Source organism: Platichthys flesus, chromosome 12 (assembly GCF_949316205.1).
Source record: "Platichthys flesus chromosome 12, fPlaFle2.1, whole genome shotgun sequence".
Taxonomy (NCBI): Eukaryota; Metazoa; Chordata; class Actinopteri; order Pleuronectiformes; family Pleuronectidae; genus Platichthys; species Platichthys flesus.
In genome coordinates this window covers 12,298,778-12,316,439 of record NC_084956.1, presented here as the reverse complement: position 1 = coordinate 12,316,439, position 17,662 = coordinate 12,298,778, and the positions used below count along the sequence as shown (strand labels likewise).

At 41.9% G+C, this 17,662-nt stretch overlaps 1 protein-coding gene across 1 annotated transcript; it reads left to right on the top strand.

The window, feature by feature from the left end:
• The first annotated feature begins 1,287 nt into the window (after positions 1–1,287).
• Positions 1,288–14,985, top strand: zmp:0000000760 (collagen alpha-1(IX) chain). Its single transcript, XM_062401541.1, has 26 exons — positions 1,288–1,372; positions 2,286–2,409; positions 3,730–4,123; positions 4,232–4,309; positions 4,405–4,500; positions 4,588–4,641; positions 7,179–7,232; positions 7,327–7,380; positions 7,462–7,515; positions 7,655–7,708; positions 7,795–7,848; positions 7,929–7,982; positions 8,384–8,437; positions 8,572–8,616; positions 8,717–8,770; positions 8,860–8,913; positions 9,008–9,061; positions 9,204–9,275; positions 9,361–9,396; positions 11,021–11,065; positions 11,170–11,202; positions 11,565–11,711; positions 12,152–12,328; positions 12,982–13,072; positions 14,112–14,189; positions 14,431–14,985. The coding sequence occupies exons 1-26, from the start codon at positions 1,288–1,290 to the stop codon at positions 14,631–14,633; spliced, it is 2,298 nt and encodes a 765-aa protein (XP_062257525.1). The 3' UTR covers positions 14,634–14,985.
• Positions 14,986–17,662: the final 2,677 nt, after the last annotated feature.

The following is a 17,662-nucleotide window of genomic DNA, read 5'->3' as shown; positions in this document are numbered from 1 at the left end:
GGCCATCAGATCAGTGTATCTCTGAAAGAAATCAATCCAGCTGCACCAATTGTTTTGTGAATCACAGGACTTGAATGACATGATTTTCATTTTTACATATTTTATTTTAGCCTTGGCTATTAGCTTCAAAAGCCTTCATCGACTTTAACCAAAACGTCTCTGTGGCCCAGCAGTTGTGGCTGAGCTTGCAGGTGTGGTTTAGTCTGGGAGGAATGTTTGCAGAGCATCTTGTGTTTAGTTGTGACATACTACATCTTTCTCTCAGTGAGGCTGATTGTACAGAAAAGTCTAAAATGAACACACACTAAAACTGTTATTTGTAACTATAACTATTTTATTGTCCGCTACACTGAACAAAACTTAAAAGTCTTATATTCCTCGATATTTGTGCTATTGTGGTCTCCTTGTGAGCCTCATTAAGGCCTCAGCTGTGTTCACTTCATTCGCCTCCTATGACGACTCAGTTTCCTGGACAGTGACTGTACGTAACTGGCCTATGAGAGGAGACAGATCCCCTGGGGACCAAAGGTGGAGTGGAGCTCAGGGGCCAGGTTCCTGTGAGAACCAGAGCTTCTAGTTTGAATGGTCCTCCTGTTCAGCTCCAGCACTGGCCCAGGGATGGCACTTTAGAAAAGGAGATATCGCTTCACACCAGGAACTGGAAAAGATCCATTTGCACGAGCCCCATCATTCTCTTTTTCAAGAATATGTGAGTAATGCTTATATCTTCTGTCATTTTTCTTTCCTTTGTAAAATTAATTAAGGAATAAGAAATTGAATCTGGCCTTGTCAATGATGTCAGGTTACTGACAACAGAAGAAAAAACTGATTAGTGTCGGTGTTTAGTTTAAACTGGTGAAACTTGTTTGCACAGACGAAACAATTTAGTGGATACAATTGTATTGCTTTTGTATGAAGGTAAGATAATTTTATCATATAATTACGAATTCTAAATGTACTACAGCATTAAACATTTTTACAAGTTTCATTTTTTAAAACTTAAAAAGGGATATTTTCACTATATTTGATGTGATTTCCAATATTACTATTATTTGATGTATTATTTGGTAATATTTGATTATTAGAATAAAAAAGAATGTATGCGCTCTCTTACTTTTATTCTTTCTAATTCTAAAATGTATGCATACAGCAGACAGTTTTGGAATATATTTGTGTGAGCTGTAATATTTAACTATTATATACTCATATATCAATGAGTCAGGTATATTTAATCACTGATTTATGTGATTGCTGCCCTGCAGGCACTTGTAGCCCCTGACAGCCAAAATGAAAATGCCAGCCTACAAAGATTTGCTGGTGTTTGCCGCACTCTCTGTCTTCTTGGGATCGGTCCAGTGTCAAAAGCTGTCTAGTAAGTATCTGCATTTCTTCATGGTCAATCGAGCACTGCAGCATATGTCCTGCAGCAGAGAGATGACACTAACTCTGCATCATATCTCGTACAATATGCTAATATGTGTTGCTGATATCTTTGTTTAGAAGACTTTGGGGATTCAGGGATATCTGTTTTTAGGTTGACTTATCATAAGCAACAGTGCTAATATACAAAACATATAAATCATTTTTAAGCGACGCTTAAGTATTTTTTGTCTTGGTTGAATACTGTACCTCAGCCCTATGACCAGCAGATGTCAGTGTTTATCAGGTCACAGTGCATTACTTGTCCTCACAGCGGTCCGCACAGTGACATATTGCCTTCTCTCAGCGCCTGTGTATACACACAGGGTCATGCTGGGGTTAACAGCATGACCCCCCCCCCCCCCCCCACTCCCCCCTACCATAAATAAACCAGTTAGCACAACGTTTCTTTTTTAACATGAGGTGTCCTCCCAACAGATAAAGTTGTCTGTCTGCATTGTTGGCCTGTTGACTGTTACACAAAAGGGTAACAAAATCTGTAATGAGACAAGACTGCAGGTTTCAGTCAAAGAGTTTTTTTTTCCACTCAAGTCTTAACACTGCAATCAGAGTCTTTCACCAGCAGACGGCACTTTTCAACCTCACAGGAAACACCACAGCCGTGCTGATCTCATTCTGACTGCAGCACAGAGCGTCCACTGTTTCAGATTCAGGCGCCAAATCCACCCATGGAAGAAAATAAACTTCCTCTACATGTTGATAGGCTTTAATAAATTACCTGTAAAGCGACAAATGGACAATGAGTAACTATTTGAAAAGCAATGATCTCAGTGGTGACAAGATTTAGAGGAAGTCGATGCTGTTTCACTTTGATGTCAAACTAAGCTCTGTGTTTGTGCTGTGAGGCTTTGATCTGCTGGAGGAGTTTCGTGTGCCGGAGTCCAGAGGAGTGAGGAGGGTGTATGGCTCCCAACCGGAGGCGGTGGCGTACCGCATCAACCCCTCCATCCATCTACGCAGGACCATGAGGTAAAAGTACAAGACTCCATTAGCCTGGTCAATGATTAAAGGGGAACTGGCAATCGTATATTTGCTAAATTCCGGGACTTTAACTTCTCATCTGGTGACAGTGAGGAATACGTGTAGTCTGTGTTATGTCAGATCAGTGTGATGTCACCTTCAGGCTCACTGGTTAACACACTCATCAGTCCTGCTGCATACGGTCAGAGGTGAAACAGACTCGACACTTTTAACCTTTCAGAGACCGGTGCTAAGTTACTAATCATCGAGTAACTCAACACCAGCTTGAAAGCATGTGGATCATCATGTTATCCCCCCACACAATGATGTCACATGGTCCCAATAGACACCTGTGCAGCACTGTGGCATGGTGAGCAGTTAAAGCCTGTAGGGAACATAAAGAAGGTTATTATTGAGCTGATGCGCTACTCTGTCTGTCCTCTAACCACATGTTGATATGTCTACCTCTTTGGACCGCACATTTACATGTGTGTTTGGGTGTTAATGCATTCTAATGTTAACATTTAGCTGTAGCACTGTTGAGCCAATGCAAATAAAGATGGATGACATGACAGGGGACATGAAGACAAGCATCGTGATCACCACCTGGTGGCTGACTGCAGTATAGGTCATACATCCAGTCTTCTCCATGGTAATGGATGGGACATGGACCAGAAAAGTGAAAAGTCAAGTCCATGTCAAATGTCATTTTAGGTAGTTCACACTTCAAGTGTTTTCAGTTATTAGTTATTTGATGCTGGCATGATTGACAGCTGAGACTGACTCGTGATTGGTTGAGAGCGTTTATCAACCGGACTTTGCTAACGCAGCTCAATCCACCGATTGCTCCTGCAAAGACTCCAGCTCCAAATATGCAAGATGGCAGCATTTGTGCCTGCTCTATTTTATCTTAATTCTGTACAGTGAGGGGAAGTGGGGACATGTCATCCATCTTTTTATACAGTCTATGGTTGTAGCTTTGCAGAGCAGCTAGCATGTCTTTAGGTCAAATGGTTTTTCTTTGAACGCTCTTTGTCTGAAAATGAATGCAAGGTTTAGAGCCTTTAGTGCTTTGCTCATATTGAATAAACAGTTGTTCTGCATTTACACAAAAAAGCCACAAACAAATGTAAGTATTGAATCAGTCCCAACTCATATGCTAATTGGGGATTTGAGCATTGAGTTAAAGTCTCTGTTTCAACTTATGCACATTCCTCTTCAATTAAACCCTCATGTTCCCACATAAGCCCTTAATTGTTGTCTTGTGAAAGAAAGCAGCCTCTTTATGATTTTATCCAGTGTCCTATAAACCCCACTCCTGTGCCACAGTGACGTGTATCCAGATGGACTTCCCTCCGACTACTCCGTCATCGCCACCTTTAAGGTGACCAATGACACTGCCAGGAGGAACTGGAACCTGTGGCAGGTCAGCGACCCTGAGGGAAGGGAGCAAGTCGGCCTGCGATTCCAGGGCGACACGCGCTCTTTGGACTTCTTCTACACCAGCCCCCTGGGGAGCCAGATGCTGAGGACTTTCCATGGCGTGGAGAAACTGTTCAACGGAGAGTGGCACAAGTTGGCGCTGAGCGTGAAGGGCAGACAAGTGAAGCTGCTGATAGACTGTGAGGAGGTCAGTGTGGAGTCCATGGATGAGTCGAGGCCTGTCATCCGCCAGGGGTACACATCCATCGTAAAGCGAGCAGCAGGAGATCGCTCTGTGTCTGTAGGTTAACAGCTTGCATTTCTATATTTTCTTTCTGGTCTATATATAACTTCCCTTGGTCTTGGATTGCAACTTCAATTCGTCACATCATCTCCTCTGTTTTTCCAGGTGGATCTACAGCAGATGGATGTGTCGTGTGACCCAGAGCAGCCTTACTCAGAGGGCTGCTGTGAGCTCTCCAGTGTGGTCAGTCACCTGGGACACAACACCATTTCTCTCCCTCTGTTACAGACATCTCTGCAGTTTCAATACCTTAATATCTCTTTACCTGTGCATGGCAGTGTGGAGGGTATGCAGAGATCGGTCTAACAGCTGGAAGAGCAGCTTGCAAATGTATGCACGGACAACCAGGCATTCAGGGACCTCCAGGGCCAAAGGTAAATGTACCTGCACAGTGAAAATTGGCTGAAGGTACTAGAAAGATATGTTGAGTCTGTGTTGACGAATTTGTTTTTCTATTGCAGGGTCATAGAGGTCTTCCAGGGAAGGCTGGAGACCAAGGAAGACAAGGAAACTGGGTAAATAAATGTCTTTGTTTCATGCAAATGTCAAACCTCCTGTTCCGCTGTGTTCACCCAGAGTGTTCCTACCCCCTCCCTTATGATGGACAGCAAAGAATTAAACTGAATTGTGACATTGTAAAACTTGCATTTATGAGACAGCAGCAGTGAAGCTGTGGAAAATGGCAATAGACGTACAACTGAGACACAGCAGGATGGAAACGGATCTGGAAGCACAAGCGCATAGCGATAGTAAACACGGGGGCTCCTTTCATAGTTTGAAAACATTTTGTGTCCAGGCCAAGATCAACGTGACAATCAACTTGTTTTTGTCGTTCTGAAATAACCATTTGTATGGATGCAGGATGTGCTGGTTTAGAATATATGCTTTAACTCAAGTTGGCGAAGGATCACAGGATTTGTGACCGCTTTTGCTTTTCCATTTGGAATGAACTTAGCGAAATGTAATGAATCCCATACACACTGGAAAACCAGGCAAGTTGAACTACAACCATACCCTAGGAGTGACTGGTAATGAGCGGCAATAGTCTGCTTAACCATCACCACAGGGAGACCAAACTGGGAAAAAGAGGAAACGTTAGAGACAATGATAAGGACGGAAGTATTCCGCTGCACGAGCCAGTTACACACGGATCACTGAATGAACAAATACACTCACATTTGTATTCTCCAGGGAGCAGCACACTGCTGATTATTTCCACTTTAAATGTATGACTTGTTAACCTCTTGGAAGAGTAGCAGTTACTGTTACTTCGGAGCGAATCTGGGTGTCTTTCAAAAAACGGTGAGGAGAACATGTATTTAAAGGAGAACAGGATTTTATAAACATGTGTGCTAGCATTTAACATGCTTTTGAACTTGAGAAAAAAAAACACCCCATGCTACCTGAGCAAACACAAATGTGTGTCTGTGGAGTGATGCACTGTGCAGAGTGCATTTCCAGAGCTGTACATGGTACATATTCATGTCTTGAGCTGCAGCTGTAGCTCATCTGGGGATCAGTCCTGTGTAAGTTGTTAGAGATTTGAACCCCTTCCAGGTCGTGAATCACGGAGCCCCAACATGTTTATCTCCTCCCCCGCTGGCATCCGAGGAGGGCATTTCCTGGCACACACATATGAACTGTCCATCTCAGGTGGTGGGTGGTCCTTTCCTCTTCAGGGGCCTTACACCCGCCTTCAAGGCGTTGTAAAGTTCACGGTCATGGCTCTCGCCGTACTGTCGGCCATCTCTGAGGTTATGGCCTGCGTCCAGCTGACTCTGCGTAATAACAGTGTTGGGGCGAGATGGTCAAATAAACAGACAACACAAAGGCATCCTGGCGTAGTTGAATGTGTTTGTTGAATCAGTGACATACAGCCTACTGGAAAACACTTGTCCCTCTACTACCAGGGACGGACGCATCTGTGGAAACGATCACGGTCCATTTTGTTGTGTCAGTGACTAATGTTTCCTAAATCCTGCTGAAACTATGTTTTCTCCACCAATGTGACTGATGTGTGACTGAAATTTATAGTGTCTTCATATTGACTGAACTCACTGGCTTTCTTGCTGTGATGTCAATACCACTTAGCCACAAAATTGGTTAGTCAGCTAGTGTTGCTCACTAACCGCCCACTTACCCAACATAGTGTTTTTCATACTTGTTTTGTAAAGATTTTACACATCAGCTGTTCTCTTAAACAGTACATCTCTCAAAAAGCAGTTTCCCCATTTGCAGTCCTTGTGCTAAGCTAAGCTGACTGTTCTTTGACATACTGCTACATTTACAACGTTTTCTTTGACAAGAGTCCAAAAGATGATTCATGTCAGTGTGTTACTGCTAATGACTATAGCTTGTTAGCTTAGCATGAAGACCAGGAAGAGATGTTTGCAGTTAGCCTAGCTGGCTTATCCACACTGAAGCAACATTGTCTTTTTCACACTTGTTTTGTACAACTTAATGTTCTAAGTGTCAGAGAAGATACTAGGTTGTTTTTTTTAAATCTCCTTTATTTTTATATTAAAGATAAATGTTTAGTTTTGTGCTAAGCTAAGGTTCTTGAACAGCTTTAAGAATTTAGTAGCATGTTGACTATAATTACAGGTCCAGAATCCAGAAGCTGGATTTTGTTCCCTATGTTCAAGAACCAAGAGAAATTTCCTTTGTCATCTTTCTGCAAAGCTATGCTAAAAGCCTGGGCTCTATACGGGTACATGAGTGCATGTAATTCTTTAAAAGAGTGTATTTGCCAATATGTCAAACTGGTACTAATACTTTTTCTCCTTTGTTCCTTGTCCATCTTGCCATGCTGACAGCAGAAAAAAAACAGGTGGTTTCTGAGTATTTATTTAAGGAGCAGATGGCGTCATGTCCGTCACTTTCTCTGTCTGATGCTTCAGACGTTACGAGTGACTTTCTCTCACTGGAAACATCCACTCACTCCAAAATTCATGTTTTATGCACTATTATTACAATATTATATATCAGAGAAGTTGGTCGATTGACAAACATGTAGTTTAAGGTCATGTCTTGCTTTTGACGTGACTTCCAGGCCATCAGGGGAAACACAGGAGACTACGGCAACATTGGCGAGCCAGGCCTAAAGGTAATATAGTCCTTTATATGCTCCTGTCAGGGCTTAACGCTTCAGTTTGGCTTCTTCTCAGAACCCATTAATGAAACTTTACGCACATCCTCAGGGGGAAGAAGGAATCAAAGGCGAGAAAGGAATGAGAGGACTCTGGGGCCAAGTGGTAATTTATCGCTCTCAGATTCAGCTTTTTCTTTACCTTGAAACTTTACACATGTGCATTAATGTGATGTTGTGTTATCAGGGAGACCGAGGTCCTCAGGGGCTGAAGGGATTGAGAGGGGCAGCAGGGTTCAAGGTAAGAATCTATACTGGGTGCAGGTTTTTGATTAGACGTGTTTAATTAGGCAGCAAGTTAATTAAGTTTTCAACTTTTCATTGGATTTGCTTGTTGAAAGTTTTTATAACTTTAGAAATAACTCAGAGGGTAATTACAGGGAGTTCGTGGAGCTGCTGGGGACATCGGAGGGACTGGGAAATCAGGAGAAGTTGTAAGTTAACCTCCCAGACGCTGTCGTAAGTCCTTTCACACTTTATTATGTAGTTACTGTATTACTAACATTTTGGACTCTTAAAGGGAGCTAAAGGCGAAAGAGGATACGAAGGGATTCCTGGGTTTCAAGGTGTTAAGGTAATCATGTTCCCTTATTTCTCTGTCTTCTTTATATCCACCAATTTTGTAACTTAATTCTATTGTACTTTTCTTTTTAGGGAAATAAAGGGAAGACTGGTGCGACGGGGCCTCCTGGGCCCAGAGGAAAGCAGGTGGGTTTTTTCGGGGGGGATTCCCTTTTCATTGGATTCCCACAATCCATATTGAGACTGTGTTAATTCAGGGCCTACAAAATCCCCTCATGTAAGCAGCTCAGAGCCAGTAAATAATTTCAAATGAGGGAAAACACTGGAGGACTGCAATGTTTTTGGCTTTTCTGCCGTCTCCATAAACAATGTTCGTCCATGTGGCCGGAAATTTGCAGCGATCTGAGGGTCTTGAACTATATCTACATGAGCTTGTGAGTCACTGTGAGAAAAGCCCCAACCACAATGATAACTTTCTCTATTACAAAGGAAGAATAGCTCTCTGGTTCTTAGTGTTTCCCTGTGAGTGAAATTTGTTGGATATAATGTGAAATCTTATTTTTTCTTGTCAAATATTACTTTGACAGGGAATTGTAGGAGATCCTGCAGAGAGGGGTGCAGCTGGAGAGAAGGGGAAGCCTGTACGTACATTAAAACATCACAATGACATTAAATTCATGTGTGTCTGTTTGATTATGTTCGATATACAAACTTAACAAAGGTTTCATATTTTTATTCTCAATGTTTGATACTGATTTTTTTGTCTGAAAACTAGGGGATCCAAGGTCCTGTGGGCAGAGCTGGCACCGTCGGGCCAAAGGTAATTCACTGCTGGCCCACGCACAGCGCCTCGCACCTCAGATCTCACTCGCACCGCCAAGATTATTTGTCTGTGTTGTAATGATGTGGCCTCTCCCTAGGGTATTATTGGAGATCCAGGCATATTTGGCAGAGATGGTGATCCTGGAATAGAGGTGATATCTTCCTCTTATCATAATGTCTTCATGCGGAATCATGGAAGCCGAGCACTCGTCTTAATATAAGTGTCATCTCTTCCTCACAGGCTCATCAAGGTTCACAAGGTCATAGTGGAAAACTTGGACGATCCGGAACAAAGGTAGCTCGATGGCCTGATTTGTGTTTTTGTAAATAAATGTAAAAAAAAAATGTTTTTGGCACATTAGCTCGTTGCTGACTGTGTGTTCTAACAGGGGGAGAAAGGCACCCTGGGGCCGGCAGGAGACATGGGTCCCCAAGGCCGAACCGTAAGTTACTTTTTTCAGATATTTCCATCACTGAAGACAAGCACATAATACATTTTGCACATAAAGTAGATGCCATATTAAAGAAAAATTGCAAAGAATGAGCGGTCCCTAAGGTCGGTTTAATAAATGTTTTATTCTCGAGGGCCCAAGAGGTTACAAGGGTTCTGCGGGGAAACCAGGGAGACCTGGATTCATCGGCCCACCGGGGCCCACTGTGAGTGCTCCAGATGAATTTTCTTAACTCTTCCAAACACTATTTCATTTTCTTCAAGCCATTAAACCTTGTCATCTCTTCACAGGGACATGTGGGTGTGCCTGGAAAACCCGGGTCCAAGGTAATACAGCCTCACCATTACCCATCAGAGAAATTATTTGAATGCAAAATTACCATTTATTGCTCAATTATTGACAGTATTTAGGAATTATGTACTAATTTAGTATATGCAGAGGTGTTCTCTGTTGAAACCGGGTTTTATTACTTGACTTTTTAAACTTGTGTTCAAATAGAAATTAAAGATCGTTGAGACACCACCCCATTATCTTTTTTTTATCATATTAATCAAGCCATGTCTTTGATCGTCATATTGTCCCCCTGCTCCTTCTGTGAACAAACTCATGATAAACCAGCATGACGAGGTTGGAGCCCTCATGTTGGCTCAGTCAGTCATATTCTCTTCATCTGGACTGAAGGTCACAACCCGCTGATCTGCCCCTGGGGACCAGCTTCTGTCCCACGCTGATTAAAGAGGCAGATACTTTCTGCAGAAACCGCTTGTCACAATGCTATGTTTTTGTGGCAGGTTTCAAAACAAACAAATCCGTTTAAAAAAAAAAAATTATATAATAATAATAATTAATAGTTATTCAGGAAGTTGGAATTGTGCACGATTGATTTTCATAGGTGGAATGGCAGACTAAGAAACCAGTGACCAGCCACGATGCCCGTCTACATGTTGACATTCTGACCCATTAGTACGCATTACAAAAGTACTTGGTACCAGTCCAGGCATGGAGTGGACCACGCCTGGACTGGACACCAGTAATGTTTTGTGACTGAATCTTGGTTGTGACACTATTGTGGTGACAATATCTATGCACAGACAGACAGACATATAATCACCTACTAAAGTGCTGGAAACATCTACTGTGGAAGCTCCCACCATAGTAGGTGTGTCCAGAACATTTTGCCATGAAGGCATCAACAAACACATACAGGGTCACAAGGAGAAAACAATGACTGGTCCTGTTCCTTAACTGGTTTGGTGTAAGATTCCCAAACAGAACAGCTCCACACTGGGAAACATTGGCATATCAAAGCACGGCAGTGAGGGGGCATCTTATAATCAGCTTTGATTTATGGTGTGAATTCTGACAAGAAAACCTCACGGCAGAAATGTATTAAAATGTTGATATCTTTTGCAGGACAGCGCACTTGACTAAACTTGAATAAACAAATATAACTCATTATGAAGATGCTATAAAAAACAAATAATGTGTTGGGCCTAGCAGACGATGTACAATTTTAAATGCCCCTATGTTTAAGGTTTTATAACTCCAGGTAGTAGCTTCACGTGTATAAACACACTTCCACTGCTCCCACGTTGAAAATTGGTGCAAAATATAACAAGAAACAAACAGTAATAAAATCCAAATCCTCTGCTGAGCGGTACGTTGTAATCCGGTGCTTTTGAAATGCAGACAATATAAAAGATGAAGTACTAAAAGGGTCTAATCTATATCATGCAATTTCACATGTCGCACTAACCTCTTTAAATAAAAACTGTGTCTCTTGTGGCCCCGGACTCAGAATTACTCCAAGCTTTACTGTGTTCAATTGATGGATGCTTTTCTTCTCTAGTCGATGAAAAGTCCATTCATCGAGCAGAAGGCCGATGAAATCCTGATACAGCAACTATCTGAAAGTTTCTCAACATTGTATTTTTCTTTCGCCTTGTGCAGGGTAACACAGGAATCCAGGGAATCCAAGGAGTTAAAGGTGGACAGGTACTGCCCTAAATATTTCGCCAAATATTTCATCTATTTTCATCATTAAATCCACCCTGTCTGTCTTTTTTTCTTTTCTTATCATGATTTTGTTCTATTCACAGGGAGACAAAGGAGTTAAAGGCCCAAAGCCGAAGGTGAGCTGGGATATTGTCTGAGTGAATAGTCAGAAAATCTAATATCAATCCATCAGATCACATTCCCCACATATTTCAGGCATCTGTCAATGTGATTATGACACCCACAATTGCAGGACAATGAATCTTGCACATTTCACCAGGTGTTCTATTCCAGTTTTTTTTTTTTTATATTACATGAACACTTCTAATTTATTGATAAATTCAGATATAATCACCACTCTATCAAAATTGTTAAACACCTCAGAGCTTTTACCGCTTTCTGTGAAGCTTCTGTTGATGCAAATGGGATTTCTCATGCTCGTATTCTGATGGATGCATCCTGAATCCAGTCCTGCTGAAGTTGTTAACCTGTTCCGTAGGCTGGAGACAGAGGGGAGCAGGGTCTCCAGGGAGGACGGGGGAAGCGCGGCCCCGCAGGCCCTCCTGGACGTTCAGGTCCGGTCGGAGTCAAGGGGGTTCGAGGTGAAGGAGGACCAGATGGCTTTCAGGGGCCCCCGGGTCCACCAGTAAGTAAAATGCAAGCTTCTGAGTCTTGACATAATGATGAAATACACTGCTCTTCAGTCCCTGCTAAACTTAATTATGACAATTAATTACTGGCTATGGCTTCATGTATCTGTGGAAGATGGCACAGAATCAGCAACGTGAGCACAGACTAGCACACATTGTGTTTGATAACAACTTCAATGTCAAGAGCACATTTAAACAGTTTCTCATTTAGCGTGTGGTCGGCAGTGACTCACAGCAAGGCTTTCATTTAGTGTGGCTATAAATCCATAATGAGCCTCAGGAAATATTGTTGGCTTCACTTGTTTGCTGCCTTTCCTGTTCCTCTGAGAGGCAGCCGCTGCTTTAGCCTGCCCCGTCCTGTCAGAACGCTCCACATTTCATGTCCCCCAGTTGGGTCCGCTCCAACTCAAGGATGTGGTATTGATTTGTCACACAGGGTCCAACCCTCCCCGCCGAACACGTGATCGAGGTTTGTAAGATGGTGGTGCTGGAGCAGATGTCTACCTTCGCCAACTCAGTGAAGAGGACATGTGCTGCTGTCTGTCCTCTGTATGGTGACGTGCCCATGGGTGCCCCCGGTCCCCCCGGACAGAAGGGACCCCCCGGACCCTCTGTGAGTTGGTCTTTAATCAGCCTTTTTTCTTTCTACTAAAATCATAGCTGAATGTATCACATCACCTCCTGCAGACCTTCAGCTGAGAGCACAGTGAATTTAACATACATTGTCTTTTTTTTTCTGTCTCCCTGACTGTGTAAAATTGTAAACGTACTCTGAGGGTCTGGACTGGACTGAAAGAGCTGAAGTATTTGGCAGAAAAGCTTGGAATGAAAACATTATGACTTTCCACGTCTCTATGCGGACAAATAGGGAGTCGCACACTAGACACTGTCTCTGTGCTGAATGGTTTTTGGAGAGTATCGAGATTGTCCTTGGATTGGAAAGCCTTTTCCACATTATTTTGCAGTGTAGGACCGATTCATGTTCCACAACTTCTTTAATCACAAAGACTCTCGGACTGATAAAGGCTCTCAAAGCCATTAACGTATAACGATATTCCACTATATTAGATTATGGCCGGAAAGCCTCACGATGTGGTGTTTAAAGCCAAACCAAGAGCAGTGATGTCCCATTACTGTGCAATGTTTATCCAACTTGAAGGATCTTTTTTGCACAGCCGGTCAAAGTTGAATGAAACCAATACGAAGTTCACACTTAAAACGCACAAGAGATTGACTCTGTATTTTCCTATCGATGATTGTTGTCAGGGCAACCCTGGTAACGACGGTGTTGCTGGAGAACAGGGTCAACAGGGTTTCTACGGAGAAGCTGGAGATCTGGGACGAAAGGGAGAAACAGGTACGGAAAACCAACCCGGCCGAACAAAGTTATGAAAATCAGTAACAACAAACCTAATTCACCAGAGCTTGTCTTGTTTATAAAGACGCAGTGGAAAAACAATCCAGCTCATTTATTTAAAAGTGCACAAACTGGTTCGTTTTGCCTCTGGCAGAACAACAAACTATAAACATTATCATTAAGTTATTATCACCTTAAAATAACCGATCCGTAGATTCATGTGTTGGCAAACAGTGGTTTGTTTACATATCCATCAGACATGTCATGTCATCGCTGGGTTATCGTGGCCTCCATTTGGACTTCACATATTTTCAACATCCAGCCTGCAATATAAACTGGAGGAGTCATGGAGTTTTAAAGATGTGGGCGCTTGCCAGGCAGCGAGGGTCTAACAGAAAAGATGCTATCATGCTGAATTATGGGAGCTATTATTTATTATTCCTGTATTTTTGGAATGGACCTCATGGAAGGGTTGCAACAGTCAGCATGCTGGCCTTTGTTTCATAGACTTGGACCATTGCATTGTCTTTTACAGGCCCTCCAACTTTATTTAAGTACAGCAGGAGGTAGTAGTAAAAAATACTCGACAAACAAAATGAGTACTTTGATTTCATCCTATATTTGTGTATTTTCTTTATATTTACATTAAGGTGGATTTGTATTCCTCTAAAGGCTGATGGGTAGTTCTGTTTTCAAGAATGCCTCATATAAAATGATTGTGTTCGTTTGGTTAAAACTTGATCAACAGTCGGCTAAGTATTCAAACATATTTTGTAAAAGCACAAACTTTCCCTTAAAAATGAAAAATAAGTAAAAGTAGGATAATTTCCATCCCTGGAAAGATCATGACTACATTTGATCATGAAACCCAATGTATGAATCTGCTGAATCAATTTATCCTGTACTTCAGCACTGTATGACACTCACAGCCTGACAGTGGCTAAAGCGTGATCTCACACTCAAGCTACATACCCACAACAAATCAAAGAATATTTACACAGTGTGTGTGTGTCTGTGTGTCTGTGTGTCTGTCTTCCAGGTGACAAAGGAGAGCTAGGAGATAAAGGAGTGAAGGGTCATGGCTTTCCTGGCTACACTGGCGACCAGGGAACACAGGGTAATTCCATCCTCCACGTTTTCATGTTGTTTTATGACTTGCTTAAAGTGAGTCATTAATTGATTTTCAAAATTAAGCCTGTGGAACTACCTTCAGCTGACCCTCTGCAACATTTACAAGCTATCTTAAGCTGAGCATGTGCTTCAGAGGAAGGATGCGGAAGGTATAATGAAAAAGGAGAGTGTCTCCTTTGCCAAAAACAAATGATTTCTCTCTGTAAATATCCTCATTTTTGTTTCAGGTAAGCGTGGACGTCCTGGCAGAGCCTTCAACGGGCAGCCAGGGAAGCAGGGCGAGCGGGGACATGCAGGCCAGCCTGGACTCAGGGGCCACCCGGGTCTCAGAGGACCCCCCGGTGTCTGCCTCACCTCCGGGTGCTCCCAGCCCGAACCTACCAGTGGCACACCTCAGCCAGCACCGCGGAGGTTGAGGAATCGTGCATAGAGGAAGAACAGTGGACAGTGAATTGAATAGTGAGCTTAAAGGAGGAAAACATTGACAGATTGATTTTTGTTAATACGTGTTTTGATCAAATAAATTGACATTTTTGTGTAAATATGCAACTAAAACCTGAGCTAAACTTCTGCAAACAAAGACAACGACCACAGTATGTGAGTGATAACAAAGTATGTTTGTATAAAAAGACCATCTTCATTTGATAATTTAATTTGAACTGATTTCAGTCTGAGTTGTCTTTAAACACCTGTGCTTTATAATAAAAATACAAAAAGACTTCTGTTCTTTTAAACTATTGTGTGAAAACCATAGCTCTGTTATCGGGGATGGGATATGAGACCTGGTGAAATAAATAACCCAAAACAGACTAACAGTAATGTTTAAAAACATGCACATAATTTACATTAAAGTCACACAGTATATCAAATATATTTAGCGTTTTAGAAAAGTCAAGGAAATACTAATACTAACAATCCTATATCGCAACGTTAATGAAAATAAAAAAACTCCTGGATCTGCTCATTTATCTTAATACAGTAAACTGTTTGCCGCAAAGACTCCAATGATCAATAGATGGCTCCTGTTATTAATAAATCTATGCAATGTATAATATTCAAAAAGAGCCATATCCCTACTTATTGTTGTTTCAGATACTCTATATGATGAATAAAATACATGTTTCATTCCCACTACAGCACTGTAAATAAAAAACTTATTATATAACTTAATCATAATTTATTTTATAACAAGAAATATTTTCCCCACATCTGTGAAGGGTGCAGTGATCAAGGAGATTTTAACAAAATGCCCGATCTCACAAAGGTAAAGAAATGAAAAGCAAAGTACCACAAAGTTCTGTCCAGTAGCTCTCACTTGATCATGATAACTGACAGACACACAATTACAGACGAAAACATAACCCCCCTTGACGGACGTAATTAAGGAGTGTACTAAATTATTTTGTATTTTCTATCCATTTCCCTGAGCGGAAGGTTTTAAAGTGTTTTAAAATCTCAATTGTATCTCATTTCACTACAGTGATTCTAAATGGGTGAAAGGTTAATGATCTCCCACCTGTGTTTCCCAGAGGTTGTTGTAGCTATGAGAACAAACAATGACACCCACATCAATGTTTCCCACATGGCAGCTCTGCAGAGACTGTTGTAGTGTTGTTTCCTCACAGCAACAACAGCGCTGGCTGGACTCTTGTACTGCGTGTGACTTTCCAGATGAGAAACCTGCCGGTCAAGTGAAGTGGAGACTCTGAAGTGTATGAGGTACCACACATGTCTGTCTGCATTAGCCATGCAGAGGGCCGACACCCTTGCACTTCCCTGCTTTGGGATCAATGCATGCTGGGATGTGCTCCAGTCTTTCTGCAGCCCAGAAAAGGCTAAATGAGTTGAGAAATAGAACGAATGAGTGTTTTCCACAGAAACGCTTTCACAAAAAGGGGGAAACACCCTGGGAGCTCCGCGTGTGGCTCCTCTCCGAGTCTTTCCTGGCTTCCATTAATTTCCTCTGAGAAGGCCGGTGACTGCAGATCGTCATCCTCCACCCCTGTGGGACTGCAGCATCATGTGTGCCATGCTGCTCTGTTTTGTTCCATCAAACCATGCTATGGCCACCCCTGTCATGGAAAGAATTACCGATGCATGATTATCCCCAACATTTTGTCTGTGGGCTCAACCACTCGCCATAGACATGCTCACTATTTATCTCTGCGGCGAACCGTACGAGTGATCCTGGTAAATACAGCTTAATGCGAGCGAGCTGATTAAAAAAGCCCAAGCTGCAGAGCTTCAAAGTGATGGCACAGAATCAGAGGTTATATTAGACGGAGAGGCTTTACGTTGTCCTCGGGCAGTTATTTGAAAAGTTTCAGAGCATCTGCCAGACACTGTTAATGTTAGTTGATGTAAGCAATAATCCAAATGCGTTGTTCTGTTTGGTAGAAGTCAAAGTGAGCAAAGTGCTGACTGTGTTTGGTCCAACTCTAGATTCAATTAACAATGCTGATGCAAACTTTTACCACACTCACACATTATAATTAACTGCCACAATAACATACCACTGGAGCGGCAGGAGTCATAAAACTTTTTTCCGGGTAATTATCCTCCTTTTTATTTGTGTAAACAGTTTTTTTTATTCGTGCAAACCAACTGCGTTTTGTTGAACGTTATTTTAAACAAGAACCTGAAGCAATTTACAGGTAAATCATGGTTTATTGCGAACGTCTGAAAGCAACTTAGGCCTTCAACAAGTTTCTCCTTAGCCAACATCAGCCTGAGGACTTTATTTCTATATGAAGGAATCGGAGCAAAAGAGTTTTGTCTGATGAAGCCCAAACGTGATTTTAACCAATTCAGGGGCAATTTGGATCATCCAGAGTATTTGATTTATGTAGGGACCTAAGTATTTACCATGATCATAAAAATACATGATCACAATATAATGTTTGGCAAATTCTCATTCTCACATTTGATATTTGCACCGTGCCAGAGCTGGAGAGTCAAACAGTCTCAAATCTAGTTTATAGTCAAACTATGATAACAAAGCCGCCTCATCAACATCGCACCAACGTTGTATTCAAATCGGTTTCCCCTTATATGAACCTGAACTGATAGCTTATCCCCACCCTAACTAGGCTGTGGGGGAAGCAGACTTTAAGATCAGTTGGTCACGTTCAGTCTTGTGTATGTTGTTCTTCATTATTTTGGCCCATCTTCAGGATGCTTACATTTACCTTTGAAGTGCAAGCAGGAGCGCGAGCAACAAGATGCTGACTGCAGCTCATTTATAACAAGGTTTTTCTGCCAGTATCATAAAGACCCTTAATTATTTTAACCTATTTAAAGAAAATAGATTTTCTTGCTAATATTAAAAGAATTAATTCTCATGTCCAATACAGGATTATTTTACCTCTTGGGGTAATGAATCAAATTATGTTTTTTATTACTCAAATGAAAGAATCTGATAGAAGAAGATCACTTTTAAACTGAACTGCACACATGTTG